Raw genomic sequence first — 20,327 nt, 5'->3', positions numbered from 1 at the left:
TGACTGCACACTTTGTTAACAGAATAGCTGAATGGCCCAATTGTAATGTCTGAATACTGGGGCTTTTTTTCTTTATAAAGGCTTAAGGGGTGTATTTAGTTTTTGGAATGATACTCATGGCTGTCAATTTGATTGTATTACCTTGCTGTACCTGTTCCATATCCAAAATTTTGTCTTTTCTGACTGTATGCCATTTCATAGCATTGAATGATTAAACTGTACTTGGTCTCCTTTTACTCATGACTCAGAATGATGCGCCCTCGTTTACAGGGCAGCATTTCTTCAATCAGAAGTTCTGCATTTTGAAACTATAAAAATAGTCTTAGTTGATTAAGCATGTCGCATACAACAGTTAAGTTGAGATTGAACCAGGGATTTTCTTTGACAATTAATTACTCACCTAGCGTAAGTGTAAAAACTGTCTATGTGAATTAAATTAATGTGACTTACATGTGAAGTATGTTGAGGGGCAACTGCTTCTCAAGATTAATAACAACCTTAAACTGACAACTAGACAACTGCAACGGATAGTGAGGAGAGCTGAGAGAAGATCATCGGGGTCTCTCTTCCCTTCATTACAAGCATTTACTCCACACGCTGCATCGGAAAGGCTAAAAGCATTGTGGAAGACCCCACGCACCCCTCACTCAAACTCTTCTCCCTCCTGCCATTTGGCAGAAGATACTGGAGCATTCAATTTCTCACGGCCAAACTGTGCAACAGTTTCTTCCCCCAAGCCATCACGCTCCTTAACACAGTGTGATTGGACTATTTCCCATCTGAAATTCATTGCACAACCTCGAATTGCTGCTAGGAAAATGTCTATTATTTATCATTCTTCGATTACACTGTAACTTGAGTGTTTTGCACTTATGCACTTTATGCCACATATGATTATGTAGTTTGTGCTGCCCATGTAGCACCCTTGGTAGAGTACAGCACAGAAACAGATCCTTCGGGCCAACCTGCCCATACCGACCAGATATCCCAACCCTATCTAGTCCCACCTGCCAGCACACGGCCCATATCCCTCCAAACCCTTCCTATTCATATACCCATCCAAACTGTCTCCTAAATGTTGCAATTGTACCAGCCTCCACCACTTCCTCTGGCAGCTCATTCCATACACGTATCACCCTCTGTGTGAAAAAGTTGCCCCTTAGGCCTCTTTTTATATCTTTCCCCTCTCACCTTAAGCCTATGCCATATAATTACGGACTCCCCCACCCCAGGGAAAAGACCTTGTCTATTTATCCTATCCATGCCTCTCATAATTTTGTAAACCTCTATAACGTCACCCCTCAGCTTCCGCTCCAGGGAAAACAGCCCCAGCCTGTTCAACCTCTCCCTATAGCTCAAATCCTCCAACCCTGGCACATCCTTGTAAATCTTTTCTGAACCCTTTCAAGTTTCGCAACATCTTTCCGATAAGAAGGAGGAACATCGTCTTGTTTTTATTGTATCTGTTGTATACGGTAGAAATGACAAATAAAAAGCTACTGTACTCTCTACTCTAGAGAGCAAAACAAGTTGGAAAGTAAATTGATTAAAGTGATTTCTTGTCCCTGATAAACATTGAACTGTATATGGATTTTTTTGCTGTATCTTGACATTATTGTGTTGAGCTATTTTAAAATTGACTTTTCAATTATGGTTTTTCTGTCTGTCTTAGCCTTTTTAAAGAAGTTAACTGATTAAATTTCTGGTCAGATGACCAGAAGCTTGGACAAAGGCAAGTTGGGAGGAATGTTTTAAAGGAGGAGTGTGAGCTCGAGGTGTTGGGGGGATTTCTGGAGCTTTGTGCATTGTCACCTGAAGGTACGGTCACCAATGGTGCAGCAGTTAAAGCTGGGGGTGGACAAGAAGCACAATATTTGCAAGGGTAGTGTGGCTGCTGGTGCTTAGAGATAAGGTTAGGCCACGGAGTGACTTGAAAACCCGAATAACATTGTAAAAATCGGCGGGTGCTTGACCGAGAGCTAATGTACATTAGGAAGTATGTGCATAGTAGATTTGCTGTGAGTTAAACACTGGTAATAGAGTTTGGGTGACTGCAGGATCAGAGGAACTGAAGCATGGGAGAAATGCTGGGATACATTGGCACAGTCAGGTCTAGAGGTAGTAGGATACCAATGAGCTACAGGTGAAGTTGGGTGATGTTAAGGAGGTGGAAGTTGGTAATCTTAATGGCATGAATATAAGTGAAGGCGTATATCTAGATCATTAAACACTAAAATTGCAAACTGACATTTTTACTCTGACTGTCAGGCAGGGGGATGGAGTCTGTAGCTAGGGAACAGAGTTTGGAGCAGGGTTTTAACAAAAAAAACCCATGGCTTCAGTCTTCGACAATTGGAAGACATTTCTGTCCACCCAGTACTGGATGTCGGGTGAACAAGCTGATAATTTAGCAACAGTAAATGAGACAAAAGAGGTGGAGGTTTGGGTGTCATCATTGTACATGTGAAAACTAACACAGCACTTTTGGGAGGCATGTACATAGGGAATAAGGACCCAAGCTATGTCCTTGTGAATCACCAGAGGTACTGGTGTGGTGTTGAGGAAGAGAAGCATTTGAAAGTGATTCTTTAACTACCATTCCATATATATGAATGGGACCTCAAGTGATAATTCACCCAGCTAAAAGGCAGTCGAGTTGGGAGGGGATGGTAATATCAAGCATGTCAAAGATGCCGACAGGTTCCTCTCTTGATTTCTGTTTAATTGCTTTATGCATATGATTTTACATTGGATTCAGTTAAAAATCACATCACATCAGGTTATAATCCAACAGGTTTATTTGGAAGCACTAGCTTTTAGAGTGCTGCTCCTTCAGCAGGCGGTTGTGGAGTATAAGATTGTAAGTCCCAGAATTTATAGCAAAAGTTTACAGTGTGATGTAACTGAAATTATATATTGAAAAAGCCCTGGACTGTTTGTTCAGTCTCTCATCTTTTAGAATGAACATATTGGTTTTAGTTCTTTCATATGTAAATCACAGAACTTTTTTAAAGTTACGTTCTCAAGTGAACTTGAACAATTGGTGGCATGTCGGCCCAGATAATGCATTGAAGGTATTAGCTGCCCTGTGTGACACTCTCTGGGCCACAATGGTCAGACTGATTCTAATCTAAAAAAACGGATTTACAGAATCTTACATGGATTCATGCAGTTTTTGAGCACAATAAAATTCACTTCTGCAAATCCAAAACTGTGTGCATGTGGGTGTGTTCATAGGTGGTGTTTGTGTATGAGAGAATGTGAATTTAAAGGGGTATAAGTCTGTGAGAGGGTGTGCGTGAGTATGGGAGTGTATGTGTGAGCGTATGAGAGAGAGCCTGTACATGAGAGAGGGTCTGCAGTGTGTGTGTGTGTGTGTGTATTATATATAGTGCAGTGGGGTCACCTGTAGCGTGACATGAACCCAAGGTTCCGGTTGAGGCCATCGCCATGGTTATCGAACTTGGCTATCAGCCTCTGCTCAGCCACTTTGCATTGTTGCATGTCCCGAAGTCTGCCTTGGAGGACAGTCACCGGAAGGTCCAAGGTCGAATGTCCCAGACTGCTGAAGTGTTCTCCAACTGGGAGGGAATACTCCTGGCTGTTGATTGTTGTGCGATGCCCATTCATCCGTTGCTGTAGCCTCTGCTTGGTCTCGCCAATGTACCATGCCTCAGGGCGTCCTTGCCTGCAGCGTATGAGATCGACAACGTTGGCTGAGTCGCATGAGTACCTGCCGTGTACGTGGTGGATGGAGTCCCGATGTGTAATGGTGGACGCTCTGACACATCTTGCAGTGCCTACTGTGACAGGGTTGTACGGAGTTGTCCTGAAAACCGGGCAGCTTGCTACGAACAATGATCTGTTTGAGGTTTGGCGATTGTTTAAAGGTGAGGAGTGGAGTCCTGGGGAAGGTCTTGGCAAGGTGCTCATCCTCCTTGATAAAGTGTGGCAGGTCACGAAGAACATGGCATAGTTTTATTTGGCTCCTGGGAAGTATTGAACAACGAAGGGTACCCTGTCGGTTGCCTGTCTCCTGAGGAGGTCATTACGGTTTCTCGCTGTGGTACGTTGGAACTGGCAGTCAATGAGTTGAGCATCGTATCCCATTCTAATGAGGGCATCCTTGAGTACTTCCAAGTGCCTGCCATGTTCCTCCTCATCTGAACAGATCCTGTGTGTGCGTAGGGCTTGTCCTTAGGGGATGGCTGTTTTAGTATGTTTTTACTTGGAAGCTGGAGAAATGTAGCATTGATGTTATCCATTGGTTTACGGTAGTGAGGTGCTGAGGTGCCCATCCTTGATGGAGGTGCATGTGTCCAAGAATGAGACAGATAGTCGAGGGTAGTCCATGGTGAGTTTGATGGTAGAATGAAACTTGTTGATGTCACTATGTAGTTTTATCAGTGACTCCTCACCATGGGTCCAGAGAAAGAAAATGTCATCAATGTACTTGGTGTATAGTGTTGGTTGGAGGTCCTGCATTGAGAAAAAGTCTTGTTCGAACCTGTGCATGAAAATGTTGGCATATTGGGGTGCAAATGTGGTCCCCATGGCTGTTCCGTGTGTCTGGATGAAGAACTAGTTGTCAAAGGTGAAAATGTTGTGGTTGAGGATAAAGTGGATGAGTCGTAGGACAGTGCTTGGAGATTGGCAGTTGTTGGTGTTGAGTGCTGAGGATATTGCTGTGATGTCGTCACCGTGGGGAATGCTGGTGTAAAGTGCTGAAATGTCCATTGTGACGAGAAATGCTCCCAGTTCGACTGGTACGTGGGTGCTGAGTTTCTGCTGGAAATCTGTAGTGTCGCGACAGAAACGGAGGTTCCCAGCTATTTTATTTTGTGTTTCCCGGTTTATAATCTGAGTTTCAATATAGATTCTTCAGTCTGGTAGAAGAGCCAGATTGCTGTTTGCTCTAAGCAAATGGGTCCCAGATTCCCTGCTGTGCTGAATCAGATGCCACTCAATAGTCCTCAAGGTCAATGATCAGTTGTAAAAGAAACAAAGGCTTGCATGCTTAGAGCACATTCCGTGACCAATAAAAGTTTCAAAGTGCTTTACTAACTTTCGTCATGCTGTAGTGTAGGAACCATATAATGAACAGTTGTGCACCATTCCTTTCTCCAATGACCATAATATTTTGCCGAATAAATTTACTGTTGGAGAAAGAAATTGGGCTAGCTGGTGTGGTTAAATAGCATTTGCCAATAAACTCTGGATAGTCCAAGTATTCAGTCCTGGGATACTGCAGAAAAATAAAAGCAAATTACTGCGGATGCTGGAATCTGAAACCAAAAGAGAAAATGCTGGAAAATCTCAGCAGATCTGGCAGCATCTGTAAGGAGAGAAAAGAGCTGATGTTTCGAATCGAACTGACCCTTTGTCAAAGCTAAAAAAAAGGATACTGCAGCATTGAATAGTGAAATGATCTACCAAAGAGTAAGTTATTCATTTTAATCATGCTCTCACAAATAGGGATCTTTACTAAAGGCAAACACTAGCCAAGGTTCATTTATAAATTGAACTGTCTCTAGTGAAGGATTAATTTTTGTATTATGTTTTAATGTGCCTTAACTGTTACTGTCATAAATGACTTGTGCCTTCAAACAAAATTGTTTTCTGTAAGGACCTTCATTAACCATTTGCATCATGTGATATTTCTGTATATTTAATAGGGTTTGATCATTTTTAATAGTGTGCAATGCTAAAGGGCTGTATTACTGGTGCAGCAATGTCCTTTTTTGAAATACTTTTTTTAAAAGTATGTCGTCTGCTATTTATTCTTTTACTTGTTGCTTTGACAAATATTTTGGAGATTTTCCCCAGCTTCAATATATCCCTTGCCTTACCAAAGAAAACCAAATAATTGAGTATAGGCGTAGTAAAGTCTTGCTTCAATAGCACAGGAGCTTGGTTAGACCACTCTTGGAGTACTGTGTATAGTTTTGGTTTTCTATCAATCACCAGACGTGTTCCCAGGATGGTGGGTCGATTGTAAGAAAAGAGAATGAGCAAACCCAGCCTATATTCTCTAGAGTTTAGAAGAATGAGATGTAATGTCATCAAAATTGACAAAAACTAAAAGTGGTGGACATGGTCAATGCAAGTAAGATATTTGCCTGGGTTGGGGAGTCCAGATCCGATGATATAATTTAAAGATAAGAGAGGTGCCACTTACTGCCCAAGGTGAGGACAATTTCTTATACTCAGAGGGTTGTGAATCTTTGGACTTTACAGCAGAGGGCTGTGGAAGCTTTTTGTTTGTTGGTTAAGGTAGTGATTGATAGATTTTTGATTATTAGTGGCATCAAGTTATAGGGATGGGTGAATAAAAGTCATTGAAGTGTAAGATTAGTCATGAACATGTCAAGTGATGGACAGATTCAACAGGCTGAATGGCCTACTACTATTCCTATATTCCGACTCGAAGACTGCCATTAAGTTGATCTATTTGTGGAATACTATAGGTGCTGGAAATCTGAAATAAAAACAAAATGCTGGAGACTCTCCATGTCAGGCTGCATCTTCCCCTCACCTCCATTAGCAACCTTTTTATCTTGAGCTGTGAGCACCCTAACTGCCTGTTCCTTCTGTCTTTCTGTCCGCAGCTTTTTAAAAAAAACATAATTTTCCAACCCCTTTGAGTTGTGGAGAAGAGTCATTTTGGACGTGAAATGTTGAATCTTGTTGAGCACTTTATTTTTCATTTGAGATTCCCAGCATCTGCAGGATTTTGCTTTTATTAAGACATTACCACAAACTCTCCACTCCCCTCATTCTTTGTCATGTTACTTGTATTTGAATGCTGTCACTTGAGTCAGAGAAATGGCAGATCACGTTGTGTGAGGAAATTGAGTAATCTGTTTGCTTTTGTTTACTGCTCAAGAAGGAAGTATTGCTGAACAAAGAGACCTTGGAGTGCAGGTTCATAGCTCCTTGAAAGTGGAGTCGCAGGTAGATAGGACAGTGAAGAAGGCATTTGGTATGCTTTCCTTTTATTGTCAGAGTATTGTGAATAGGGGCTGGAAGGTCATGATGCGGCTGTACAGGACGTTGGTTAGGCCACTTTTGGAATATTGCGTGCAGTTCTGGTCTCCTTCCTATTGGAAAGATGTTGTGAAATCTGAAAGGGTTCAGTAAAGTTTACAAGGATGTTGCAAGGGTTGGAGGATTTGAGCTATAGGGAGAGGCTGAACAGGCTGGGGCTGTTTTCCCTGGAGCATCGAAGGTTATGGGATGATGTTATAGAAGTTTATAAAATCATGAAGGGCATAGATATGATAAATAGACAAAGTCTCTTCCCTGGCTTGGGGGAGTTCAGAACTAGAGGGCATAGGTTTAGAGTGAGAGGGGAAAGATATAGGAAAGACCTAAGGGGCAACCTCTTCATGCAGCGGGTGGTACAGGTATGGAATGAGCAGAAAATGTGTTGCTGGAAAAGCGCAGCAGGTCAGGCAGCATCCAAGGAACAGGAGAATCGACGTTTCGGGCATAAGCCCTGCTTCAGGAATGCCCGAAACATCGATTCTCCTGTTCCTTGGATGCTGCCTGACCTGCTGCGCTTTTCCAGCAACACATTTTCAGCTCTGATCTCCAGCATCTGCAGCCCTCACTTTCTGTGGAATGAGCTGCCAGAGGATGTGGTGGAGGCTGGTACAATTGCAACATTTGAGGCATTTGGATGTGTATATGAATAGGAAGGGGTGGGAGGGATATGGGCCGGCTGCTGGCAGGTGGGACTAGATTGGGTTGGGATATCTAAGCGACATGGACAAGTTGAACCGAAGGGTCTGTTTCCGTGCTGTACATCTCTAGGACTCTAATCAAACTGACACAAAAGGAGAGCATTTGACCCATCATGTCCAAAATGATCAGGTCACTTTCCATCCCTGCTATATCCCTGTAGCCATGTGGGTTTATTTCCATCAAATGTTCATCCAGTTTCCTTTTGAAATCATTCACAGTCTCCGCTCCTACATTCGTAGTAGCAGTGGGTTCGAGGTCATCCCCTCCCATTGCATAAAACAAGAAAAGGTCTTCACCACAAAAGATCTTTCCTGCCGCCTTCTTCTCTTCTCTCTCCAACCCCTCCCCCGTAACTCTTTCCAAAATCTTCAATCTATGCCCCCAGTCCTTATAGCATGAACAAATGGGAACAAGCTTTTTCTTTATCTATCATCCATACCTTTAAATTCTGCACACTTCTAGCAAGTATAATTGGCTCTTTTGGAGGATGAGGGGTGGGTGGAATTACCCACTTTGTTCATTTACCTCCTCTTCACTTATCCCTCATGACGGTTAACAGAACCATTTTATTAGTCACATTTAATTAATGGGCATTTGGTGGAATGAGTACTTATATTTATTACTGGTAACTTAATATTTCATTTTAAAGATGTGATATCCTGATGTGTGGTGCCATAACAATGGTTGCTAATTAGATGCAAGTTTAAGTTATACATGCTTTCCCTTGATCGTTAAGCTCATTTTAGTTGGAATCAGGAGCAGGAGGACGTAATTCAGCCTATCCAGCCTGCTCTGCTATTTTCCAGCATTATTCCCCATGGACTTTGACACCTTCAATATCTAGAAATCCATTGAACTCTGTCATGAGCGTACTCCATGACTAAGCCTTCACAGTCCTGTGGGGAAAAGGATTCTAAAGATTCACCACCATCCGATTGAAGAAATTCCTCCTCATCTCAGTCCTATATGGCCTACAGCTTACCAGATGTTCCATCCCCTCAATCTGGACAACAACAATCCTTATCCATATGAAACAACCTTCCTGCATCCACCCTGGAAGAAGTTTGTGTGTCAAAAAGATCTCTCCTCTCCTTTCTCAGCTGTGAAGAATACAGCCAGTGTCCTCATTGTCTCCTCACTGAACAATCCTACCATCCTAGAATCACCTAATGAAGGAGCAGTGCTCCGAAAGCTAGTGCTTCCAAATAAATGTGTCGGACTATAACCTGGTGTTGTGTGATTTTTAACTTTGTGCACCCCAGGCTAACACCAGCATCTCCAAATCATCCTAGAATCAGTCTGGCGAACCTTCCTTGGGTAAAGAAATCCGTTCTACTGGGGCTGTCTCATAGCTTTATAAACCAAAATTGTAAATTCAAGGACATTAATATTACTACTTTGAATTTACTCAGTTTATCTTGGCATCTTAACAAAGTGTTAACTTTTGTTTTGGTAATTTAGGGGCATTCAGTAGTACTGTAAATGAATGCATTCTGTTTGTCAAGAGCAAGTCATACCTGCAGTATTGAATTGTAAGGATAGAGGTCAGTTTGATTTTGGTACCGGTTTGCTGTTTTGAACTGGGTCAAGCTACAGTTGTTAAGTGAAACCTCTCACATCTCATCCTAACTGCAATTAAAACAGGGCAAGCATAAGGACTTCTAAAGAAGGGTCACTGGACTTGAAAAGTTAATTCTCCTTTCTCTCCACGCATGCTGCCAGACCTGCTGAGTTTCTCCCAGTCATTTCTGTTTCAGATCTTCAGCGTCCTCCGTTCTTTATTGTGTTCAGGAATAGGGTCATGATTGACTTCTCATCCCCCAAGTGTATTTATCTTTTATTATTCAGATAGCTAAGTACATTCCAGCTGTTTGTGTCTGTGTTCCATAGTACCCCTCTCTCTTCCCCAGCTCCCAGATAATGAAATAAAATTCTGCAAAAAGCACAAGGATGTTTGAAAGCATACTTAGTAAACGCACATTGTTTCAATTACTAACTGATGTTGTAACATGTGACTGCATTGCAGCCTTTGCACAGAAGACTGTGTCTCACTTTACATGCATTTGAATAGTAATTTGTAACCTTCAGAAGGAAGTTGCATATTCATTGATATTATGGATGTTGCTGCAGGAGATTGGAAGGAAAGGCCTGCACCTGGTATTCAGGTTCACTTTGCACATCAGCCCATTTATCTTGCTGCTGTGTGAGTTGGTTTTATAGTACATCTGCAAATATGAAGGCCTTAGCCAGATTTGGGGAAAAAAAACATTTCTTGGAATGAGCTACCATTGGTAGAGACGGGTGCGACTACAGTGCAAGATTTAAAAGATGTTTGGACAGGTACATGAAGTAGGAAAGGTTTAGAGGAATATGGATGAGATGCAGGCCAATGGGACTCGTTTAGTTTGGGGTACCTGATTGGCAAGGACAAATTGGACCAAAGGGTTTGTTTCTGCACTGTATGACTCTACTTCAAAGCTGATATCTGCTTTTGCATCAGCAACCTCACCAGTGGTGGGAAGTGATAGTGATAACTAAATTCCCTCGCCCGTGTGGCAGCTGTTCTTTTGACCCCTCTGCCTTGAATGCTGGGACTGAATGAGTTGATACTGCATGGTCATGCTGCTGTTGGAGGCACAGCTGATGCCACCAACTTTCATGACGATAAGTGACTGCAACTTCCAGCCAAACCACAAGGGACTAATTTTAAGCAGGGCTCTTTCTTGAATTGCTTGCAGTATAAATCCTCCAGGCTAACCTGGTATCCCAAACTAAATGCTCCCATGTCCCTGCATTTACTCCATATCCCAATAAGCCTTTCCTATCCCTGGGGTCAAGGGAGTCCAGAACTAGAGGGCATAGGTTTAGGGTGAGAGGGGAAAACTATAAAGGAGACCTACGGCGCACCTTTTTCACACACAGGTGGTATGTGTATGGAATGAGCTGCCAGAGGAAGTGGTGGAGGCTGGTACAATTGCAACATTTAAAAGGCATCTGGATGGGTATATGAATAGGAAGGGTTTGGAGGGATATGGTCCGGGTGCTGGCAGGTGGGACTAGATTGGGTTGGGATATCTGGTCGGCATGGAAAGGTTAGACCGAAGGGTCTGTTTCCATGCTGTACATCTCTATAACTCTATGCATGTATCTGCCCAAATATCTTTTCCATCTTGTAATTGTACCCATCTCTCCCACTTCCACTGGCAGCTTATTCCATGAAATGGTAATTTTTATCAAATGTAAATTGCAAGCATGAAATGATTCCAATTTACACAGGACTTTACCAGTTGAATTTTTGTTAAATATTCTTGACGATAACCTGTATTTGGTTGCCATCTTGTGAGCCTCACTAAGTTATCCACGTGTGGAGACATTTTGAGACCAGGTTTCGGTATAGCTCTGAGGTCATCGACATCTTGGCTGTTGTGGCCAGCTGAGCTTCACCCCTTGCCATGATTTTAGTCTTTCAGATGATGGAGATGTTTTAGTGGCTCAAGGGGTGAACCGGTGTCATAGCACTCTCCCCATTTATCCTTTGCTTATAACCACTGTGTTAATGTGGGTGTTCTAGGTGTTAGACTCACCAGATAAGAATATTAGCACAGACCAGGTATTGCAAATGTTTCTTTCTGAATTTGTAGTGTTCAACCACTTACCACTCAGTTGAACTATCAGGGGAAAACCTTGTGTTTCTCGATAATGGTCCAGTGATATCCATAATTCTTTCGATTTGACCAGAAATTTTTTTTTTTAATCGACTCCTCTGAAATTGATTGGAGTTTAGAAGATGTATTAAAGGTACTTCGGTTTTTGTTAGCTCTAAAGCGCTTCGGCAGGTCAGTGTGGACTTGTTGGGCCGAAGGGCCTGTTTCCACACTGTAAGTAATCTAAGTAAAGTTGGTGTTGATATGCAAATAGTTTTTTTAGTCAAATTGAAGAGCAGAAAATGCAATAAAAAGATTTCTCTTATAACATGCTACTTTTGAATCCTGTAAACAGTAGGCCACTTTGGGGAAACTAATCTGGACTGCATTATTTCCTCTGCAGATTGCAGATGGTAAGGAATGTAGGGATATTTCTGGGAAATCCAGTGTTTGATTTCAGCTAATGAAAAGCAGACATTCTCTAGCAAATATGGCTAGAACAGATGTAAATAAATTATGAAACTTGTTTTTTTCCAAATAATTGTAGTTAGGACCTTAAAAAAGAAATCAAGTGGTGCCAGAGTGGCTCAGTGGTTAGTACTGCTGCCTCACAACCTCAGGGACCTGGGTTCAAATCATCCATTGGGTGACTGTGTAGAGTTTGCATGGTCTTCCTGTGTTTGTGTGGGTTTCCACTGGGTTCTCCACAGTTCAAAGATGGGCAGTTAGGTAGATTGGCCATGCTTAAAATGCCTGTAGTGTCCAGGGGTGTGCAGGCTAGATGGATTAGCCATGGGAAATGCTGGGTTACAGGGATAGAGTAGGAAGGTGGGTTTGGGTGGGTTGGTATTTGGAGGGCCAGTGTGAACTCGATCGGCTGAATAGGCTGCTTCCACACTGTTATGATTCTATGATAAATAAAATCTTTTGGCCTTTATTGGTTGCTCATGGGGGTGAGGCTCATTTAAGCAATACTTGGAAGTAACTTGAAATATTTTAAACTATAAGGTCTCAGATAAAGCTGGAAAATGAAATTAGCCTGGATGTTTCCTTTCTCAACCAGCACAGACTATAACTATCTGCTATATTGTACACCTTTCTGTTTCTGTATTTCTATCAAACCTAACTCCTGACTATAATACTATTCTTTGCATTTTACCTTCTTGATTAGTCCTTGGGGACTAATACAGGTTCGTGACCTTGGCAAAGTTCCAGATTCCAGTTACGTTCAGCATTTCACATGGTGGCTGCAGCTCTAAGCTCCAGCATAAGCTTGGAGCAAATAGTTGTAGACCAACACTATCATTACATCCTACTTGATTTTACTTTATCCTGCTGAAAAATTTCATACTAAATGAAGTTAATTCTTTTTTTTGGATTAATGCTATATGTGTTTCAGCAGACCATATGTTCTATGTAAAAGCTTCTTCACCTAATCCATCAGGAAGTGACATGGATGAACTCTGCAGTACTCCCTCTGATTTACATTAAGAGTTCTGTGTAACATTGCTCTGTCTGCCTGTAGATCTATTGATGCAGAGCTGATACCATGTTATGATACTAGGCAATAGGCCTGGGATTGGTACAGACTAACTCTTATATGTTTCTGAAAAAGTTGTTGCTAATACTCCTCAAGACAAATCAAAAATGCCAAATTTCAAATGATCTCAATTTATACTTTGGGAGAATTAATTGCTAATTGACTGTAAAGTCAACACTGATACATTCATTAATGATCTGGATGAAGGAACTGAGGGCATTGTTGCTGCATCTTCAGATGACAGAAAAATAGGTTGATGGACAGGTAGTGTTGAGAAGGGAGGGAGGCTGCAGATGGATTTGGACAGTCTAGGAGAGTGGGCAAAAAGGTGGCATATGGAATACAATGTGGGAAAGTGTGACGTTATGCACTTTGGTAGGAAGAATTGAAGTGTAAATTATTTTCTAAATGGGGAAAGCACAAAGGGATTTAGGAATTCTAATTCAGGATTCTAATTCAGTGTAGGTTCAGTTGACATTTAGGAAGGCAGTTGCATGTTAAGCATTCATTTCGGGAGGACTAGAATACAAGGCTAGGGATTTACTGTTGAGGCTCAGACTACATTTGGAACCTTATAAGCAGTTTTGGGCCCCAAACCTTAAGAACGGTTATGCTGGCTTTGGAGCAAATATAGAGGAAATTTACAAGAATAAACCTGGGGATAAAGGGCATGTCATATGCGCAGCAGTTGAGAACTCTGGATCTGTACTCAATGGATGAGGAGAGATCTGATTGAAACGTGAAGAAGATGTTTCTACTAGTAGGAGAAGTGGAGGGTATAGTCACATTGTGAAGGGATGACCCTTTAGAACTGAGCTGAGGAGGAATTTCTTCAGCCAGAGGGTGGTGAATCTGTAGAATTCATTGCTGCAGAGAGCTGTGGAGGGCAAGCCATTGAGTATATTTAAGACAGAATGGATAGATAGATTCTTGATTAGTAAGGGGATTAAAAGTTAGGGAGAGAAGGCAGGAGAATGGGGTTGAGAAACATATCAGCCGTGATTGGATTGTAGAGCAGTCTCGATGGGCTGAATGATCTGTTCCAATATCTCATTGTCTTTTGATGTGTTGCCGAGGAGAAAACACCAGGGAACCATAGGCTCCCCACCTTCTGGGTAATTCAAAAAAGTTGCAAAGACTGAACATTTTCTTTTGTTCGCAGGGAACTGGTCTCTGAGAGTGAATGCCCACTGCCCATTTAAAACAGATGAGGCAAAATGATTTCTCAGTTGAGAGTCTTTGGAACTCTGCTTCCACTACCTTTTAAAGACAGAGTCTTAGAATATTTTTAAGGCAGGATGGGGTGAGGAAGGTTATCAGATGTAGGCCCGAGTGCAAAGTTAAGTTCAAATCACATCAGCCATAACCTTTATTGAGTGAAGGAGCAGGCTCGAGGGATTGAGTGGCCTACTTCTGGTTGTAATTCCTGTATTCCCCTCTGGCAAGCATAAATGAACCATGTTATGAGCTTGACTATCTTCAATTGGTTGTTAGTGTAGCTGTAAGCGCCATTAAAGATTGCTCAGCAATTGCTGCTCGATTGAAGAATCCTATGAAATGAGTTTTCGGTTTTGAACAATGACCTGGTTGAACCTAGTCTGCCTATTTCAAACAATGAAAGAAACATCTTTGATTTGAGTCGTCAGTCACTGGGATTTATAGCATATATACTTAGTATTGTATAGGCATTGCAATTCGTACGTGACATTGCACTTTGTACGATCGGCAGAATGTACTTTGAGCCTCGCAGTTTATTTTTTCTTGTTTGTCACGAAGACTGAAAGAGAAAAAGCTTTATCAACATGTAACACCTTTCAGCTATTCTGTGATGGAGAGCACAATTCAGAGTTTGATTGTGGAAATAAGTTAAAATTTAGAGTTCTTCCACTGTACAATTTTCCATTTTTTTTAAACAAGTATATAATGTTCCAACATTGTTTTCTGTGATCTCTGGCTAATGTTTTGTTTTCAGAATATTCTACTCAAACTGAAAATGTGTGATCGATACTATGTTTTGAAAGAATTTCTCACTGTCCAAATACAGTATAAAATATGCACATGCGTGCACACACACCACATGCAGTTCATAATTTATATTTTTCTTCCCCAATATTAGGGAATGGACTTAAAGTAGAAGACTGGGTGTTGTTCTAGATTATGACCTCAACCAAGAACAATCGCTACAACCGTTTCTCTGGAGGTGCCGCGAACATACCTGTGATAGACAATACCAGCATTGTAAGTGCCATGTATCATGCCAAGTAGATGGAGTTGATCTGTTAGGAGGCAAACCCAAGAATTTCTACATTATTTCCCTGGAACAATAAGTTTTTATGGCATTTTCTGAAATTTGAAACCACAAATTGAATAGCAGAACATGTGCAGAAAGCATGGAGAACTGTAGGGCCTGTCCTTTTTTGTTGTTTTAGCAACCCTCGAGTCCTTTTCAATCACTAATTGCCAGAGGGAAGGGAACCAAGCAAATACTACCCGAATGCATTGTGTCGGAGTCTGAATTTCAATGGGAAAATAGCGGGGACTGTAACTTGGAAGACAGCCAACAAAATTTTATAGTAATCTAGTGAATATAGGTGAGTAATTGGTACTGCTATTGCCATCATCATCTCTGGCTCCCATTGTTGCTGTTATTAAATACGAATGGATATTGAATGATAATATGTTCAGAGTTGACAGCAAATGGTTTTGCCATTCCCCAAAGTAGATAACCTGTTGACGTGCACACAAGACATGCGTATGGGTAATGGACCCTGGGGAAATTATATTGGTAGACTCACTCACGGAGACTGACTTCAGTAAAGAATCAATCCTGTCTAGAAAGTGGTGGTGGAAAATATTAGCAGAAAAAGCAGATTAATGATATTCACCCAGAAAGCCTCCATTCCTACAGTAGTGTGCTTGAAAATTTACCCAATACAGATGCTACAGCATAGAAGCCTTTTTACTATGTAACACTTTTCTTTTAGTTTATTATATATTTTGTTAATTAGAGGAGTGATGAAACAGATCATCAGCCAGTCAGGAACCGTTATTAAAATTAGTTTTATTGAATTGTGCTACATTGCTGCAGCAAAAACAACTGTCAGGAGTTTGAATGAGTGCCATCATGCTGCCACTCCTGTCTCTTCTAGTGGTGCTCACATAGGGGAGAGGAACTTGCTTGTAAATGTGGTGGAACTTAGCTGGATACAAATCCGGTCAACCCAAAATTTTAGCTGATTGCATTACCACTGCATCCTCTTCTCCAGACCAGGAATTTAAACCTTTTTTATTTTCCTTCAAAAACAGACAAGGATGGAAACTACTTTTGGTCCAGCGTATTCTACTGTTACAACCATCACTAAAGGTAAGCATGACTGTTATTTGAACACCACACAGGATTGAGTGAGTATAGTGAAACTTTAGCCATCTGATAAGTTTGAAAGTCCCACCAATTCTTGGTAGTCTATCTATAAAAGAAGACTGAAAAGAAGGCACAGTGGTTAGCACTGCTGCCTCGCAGCGCCAGGGACCCGGGTTCGATTCCACCTTCAGGTGACTGTCTGCATGGAGTTTCTACATTCTCCCCATATCTGCGTGGGTTTCTTCCGGATGTTCCGGTTTCCTCCCACAGTCCAAAAATGTGCAGGTTACGTAGATTGGCCGTGCTCGATTGCCCATAGTGTCCAGTGGTCTATAGGCTTGGTGGGTTAATCATGTGAAATATAGGGTAACAGGGATAGGGTAGTAGGGTTGGATCCTGTTGGGATGCTGTTTGGAGGGTCACTGTGGACTTGATGGGCCAAATGGCTTGTTTCCATGATTCTGTGATTCTATCTGTGTTGAATTAGCTTCTGAGCTAGTCAGCTGCAGTCTACAATAGGTTTTTTTTGTGTGTTTTGAAGTTTTAAAGAGTAAAATGTATAATTCCACAGCACTTTCTTGGTTCATTTACTACTGATTCTAAATGTTACCATATGTTGCGGATTGGTCTATAGCAAAATGAAGTAATGTGCAGTCAAAGCAGTCTAAATAAATGCACAGCTGTTAATTTATTATTAATTCATTGCTTAGTATGTCAGCCTCTAATGACAAGATTGCACTGTATGGACATATTAAAATCTAAAGTTAGTCAGGACGCTAAAGTAAGTCACCATTAGAATACCCTTGAGTACAAAATTTGCTGTTGGCACATTTTATTTGATTACAAGTAATGAAATATTTGTCTAGCAGTTAATTTTGATGAAGTACTGACAGGAAATGATTTTATCATTATGATAATGATCCTCTGTGATAGATTTGAAGGAGAAACAAAACTGAGGCAGCCCTGGCCTGGTGTACCACATGAGAAAAATAGAAATATTGCTGTGACATGCAACTTTAATCACACATTAATTTTCAGGCATGCTAGGTCCATATATATGAAGTGTGTTATGTTTATGCCAAACCATAAACCAACAAATAATAGTTACTCCGGCCTTGACATTTTTAGTGAAACTATCAGGAATGTGCCTGTGCAAAGGTCTGTAGAGAGATGCAATGATTTTTGTTGAGGTTTGACCCAGCAGCTCTGTGACGCAGGACTTGGCGCAATACGGGCTGTTCACCAAGATCCACACAGAGACAAACATTGACCAAACCTGAAGGACCATCAATTCAGAGAAGGACGCTGTTTGGTTTGTCTGAAACTTATTGCTCTTCCTGTGCAAAGAGTTGATCTTGACTGGCACATTCTACGGTCCAGGGCTATGTGCTGAGGGACACCATAAAGCTTAGTGCAACTGCTAACTAGGTGCAGTGGGGAAAGACCACAGTCTAAGATCTTTCGGCTGAAGTATAGCGGGGGTCTAATAAGATCTGAGACCTCCTCATTTGCCTTAAAGGAATGTAAAAGATTTCCTTTCATGATTATAAAATGCCTTTTTGTTGCAACTGGATTCAGATTGTAACTAGGAATATCAAAGTTCATTGTATTTTTTGCAAAGTCTTGTATTTTTATAATAATTTGTGAATCAAATATATTTTTGAAATTAAAAACCGTATTAACTTGAGAGAGAAAGAATCTATACGTTCCTTTAGCTAAGGCAAATGGCAATGGGGAATGCATGAAATATCATGCAATTCCCCCACTTTCTAGTTGTTTTCTTATCCCACCATTTACATTCACCTTTTTCTCAATCTGTTTCCTTTTTCCTTTCCTTCCTACAACATTTTCCTCTCCCTTTCTTTCCTCTCCACCATTCCTGTATTTTCACGCTTCTTTCAGTGTGTTTCTGTCTTGCCTTTCCTCCATTATTATTTCTTATCTCTTCCTTTTGCCTCCCTATCACCATCGTCATCATCTTTATTTGTGCTTCATGTCCTGCTGTATTGCTTGGCTGGCTTCCTGCAGTATTGGAAAGGAGTAGATTGCATTTTTGCACTGTTACATACAAAGTTTGAACAGGTCTGTTAATCTGGACATGGCAGTTTTCAAGTAGCTTGGAGAAAACTGTTTAAATGAACATTAGCAAGTTGGCTTGCAGAGTTCTGGTCAGGGCTTCCAAACTGTGATAGGCACTGGCTGCAGTAGTGACTTCAGTTGCAGTACCTCGGAAGTATTTCTCATTATTCAGCAACCAGCATTTGAAATGCTAGATTTTTCTGTGATTGGCCATAACCAATATATAACTTGACGAGTAATAAAATGCTTGACCAAGTACAAGTTGATGCATTAAAAGTATTAAGATTTTCTACTGTGAGAAAACACAATAAAAAGACACTTTGTTAATGTGGAATATAGAAGTGCCACTTTTAGACAATTTTAAATGAAGGAGGGATAATTTTATTCTGTTGATGTACAGCTGATGGGACGAATACCTTCAAGCAGCATCGACGGACCCCGTCATCGTCCAGCACCTTGACCTATTCACCAAGGGATGAGGATGATGTAATGGTAGGTACTTTGCAGCCACAGTTTCTTTCAACATCTTTAGTATTGAACTCTACCACCATGTCCTCAAATCCTGTACTCAGTTGGAAAAACTCCAAAGGCTCCAAGTTCTCTAGCCTCCTGTAAATGTTACAGACCTCCTCTGAAGCTCCCCCTGTTCTCTGGATAGTAATGACTCACGAGTGCAGAAATATTCCTAATAGTGGGCGGCACGGTGGCACAGTGGTTAGCACTGCTGCCTCACAGCGCCTGAGACCCGGGTTCAATTCCCGACTCAGGCGACTAATTGTGTGGAGTTTGCACATTCTCCCCGTGTCTGCATGGGTTTCCTCCGGGTGCTCCGGTTTCCTCCCACAATCCAAAGATGTGCAGGTCAGGTGAATTGGCCATGCTAAATTGCCCGTAGTGTTAGGTAATGGGTAAATGTAGGGGTATGGGCGGGTTGCGCTTCGGCGGGTCGGTGTGGACCTGTTGAGCCGAAGGGCCTGTTTCCACACTGTAATGTAATCTAATCTAATCTAAAAAAAACTAATAACTTGGTTCTTTATGTTTAAGAATTAGCCTCCTAGCCCACTGTGTTGTTTCTTCTATTTCTGTGTCCTTTTGGGTAATACAGCTAACCATGATCCAACATTCCAGCTGCCTCATCAGGATCAGGCACAATTTTAAACTTCAAAGTCACAACCTTAGCTGTGTATACCAATGTTTTGTTTTCTTTCCTTGTCGTGTTTGTTTTTTCGCTGTATATTTTGAACTGAGTTTTAATGACCTTTCCACCGAACTTTCCAAAAGTGCTTTTCCTACTATGACGTCATGTAAATCCCATTAAAGGTATAACCTACTTAATCTCACCTCTACTTAATCTCATGACATTATGTTTGCTCCTATTGGGTTGTATCAGCCACCTCACTCTCTGTCCAGTGACCTTGCATGCCCGTATCTTTCTGGTGATCGCACTATATCAAGGTTAGAATTATTTAACTTGAACATCTTGAGCAATATTCTTGCTTCTAAATAATTAATAAACATTTAAATCCATGATTGCTCCAATGGCAACTCTATGGGACTCTACTGCTTGTACTCTGACACTTTTTGACATCATCTCAGGCACACATCAGTCCACTTCATTATTTTACATGTTCTATGGTCATGCACCAAGTAAAACATTAAAACATAGGATCAGGAGTAGGTCATTTGACTTTTTGAGCCTGCTCTGCAACTCAATATGACCATGGCTTGTCATCTATTTAGAACCCTGTTTCTGCTTTCACCCCATACCATTCAATCCCTTTAGCCCTAAGAACCATAACTGTCTCCTTGAAAACATTCAACATCTTGGCCTCCACTGTTTTCTGTGACAGAGAATTCCATAGACCTATTATTCTCTAGGACAAGAATATTTTCCTCACTTTGGTCCTAAATGGCCTACCCCTTATCCTTTAGAGGGTGACCCCTTGTACTGGACTGC

At 41.3% G+C, this 20,327-nt stretch overlaps 1 protein-coding gene across 4 annotated transcripts in view; it reads left to right on the top strand.

Annotated features, from left to right (window-relative positions):
* traf7 (TNF receptor-associated factor 7) overlaps nucleotides 1-20,327 on the top strand; it is a 67,110-nt gene that overhangs the window by 21,646 nt on the left and 25,137 nt on the right. For all 4 annotated transcript variants that reach the window (XM_043711204.2, XM_087997971.1, XM_043711205.2 and 1 more), the window contains exons 2-4: nucleotides 15,047-15,168; nucleotides 16,237-16,294; nucleotides 18,771-18,862. In XM_043711204.2, coding sequence (XP_043567139.1) covers nucleotides 15,088-15,168; nucleotides 16,237-16,294; nucleotides 18,771-18,862 — 231 coding nt within the window. In that variant the 5' untranslated portion in view covers nucleotides 15,047-15,087. The remainder of the gene's footprint in view (nucleotides 1-15,046; nucleotides 15,169-16,236; nucleotides 16,295-18,770; nucleotides 18,863-20,327) is intronic.

The sequence above is a fragment of the Chiloscyllium plagiosum genome, unplaced genomic scaffold, assembly GCF_037043375.1.
Source record: "Chiloscyllium plagiosum isolate Xiang-an unplaced genomic scaffold, Cpla_swu_hap1 HiC_scaffold_20, whole genome shotgun sequence".
NCBI classification, from domain to species: domain Eukaryota; kingdom Metazoa; phylum Chordata; class Chondrichthyes; order Orectolobiformes; family Hemiscylliidae; genus Chiloscyllium; species Chiloscyllium plagiosum.
The sequence above is the reverse complement of the archived record's forward strand: the minus strand, read 5'-3'. Positions and strand labels throughout refer to the sequence as shown.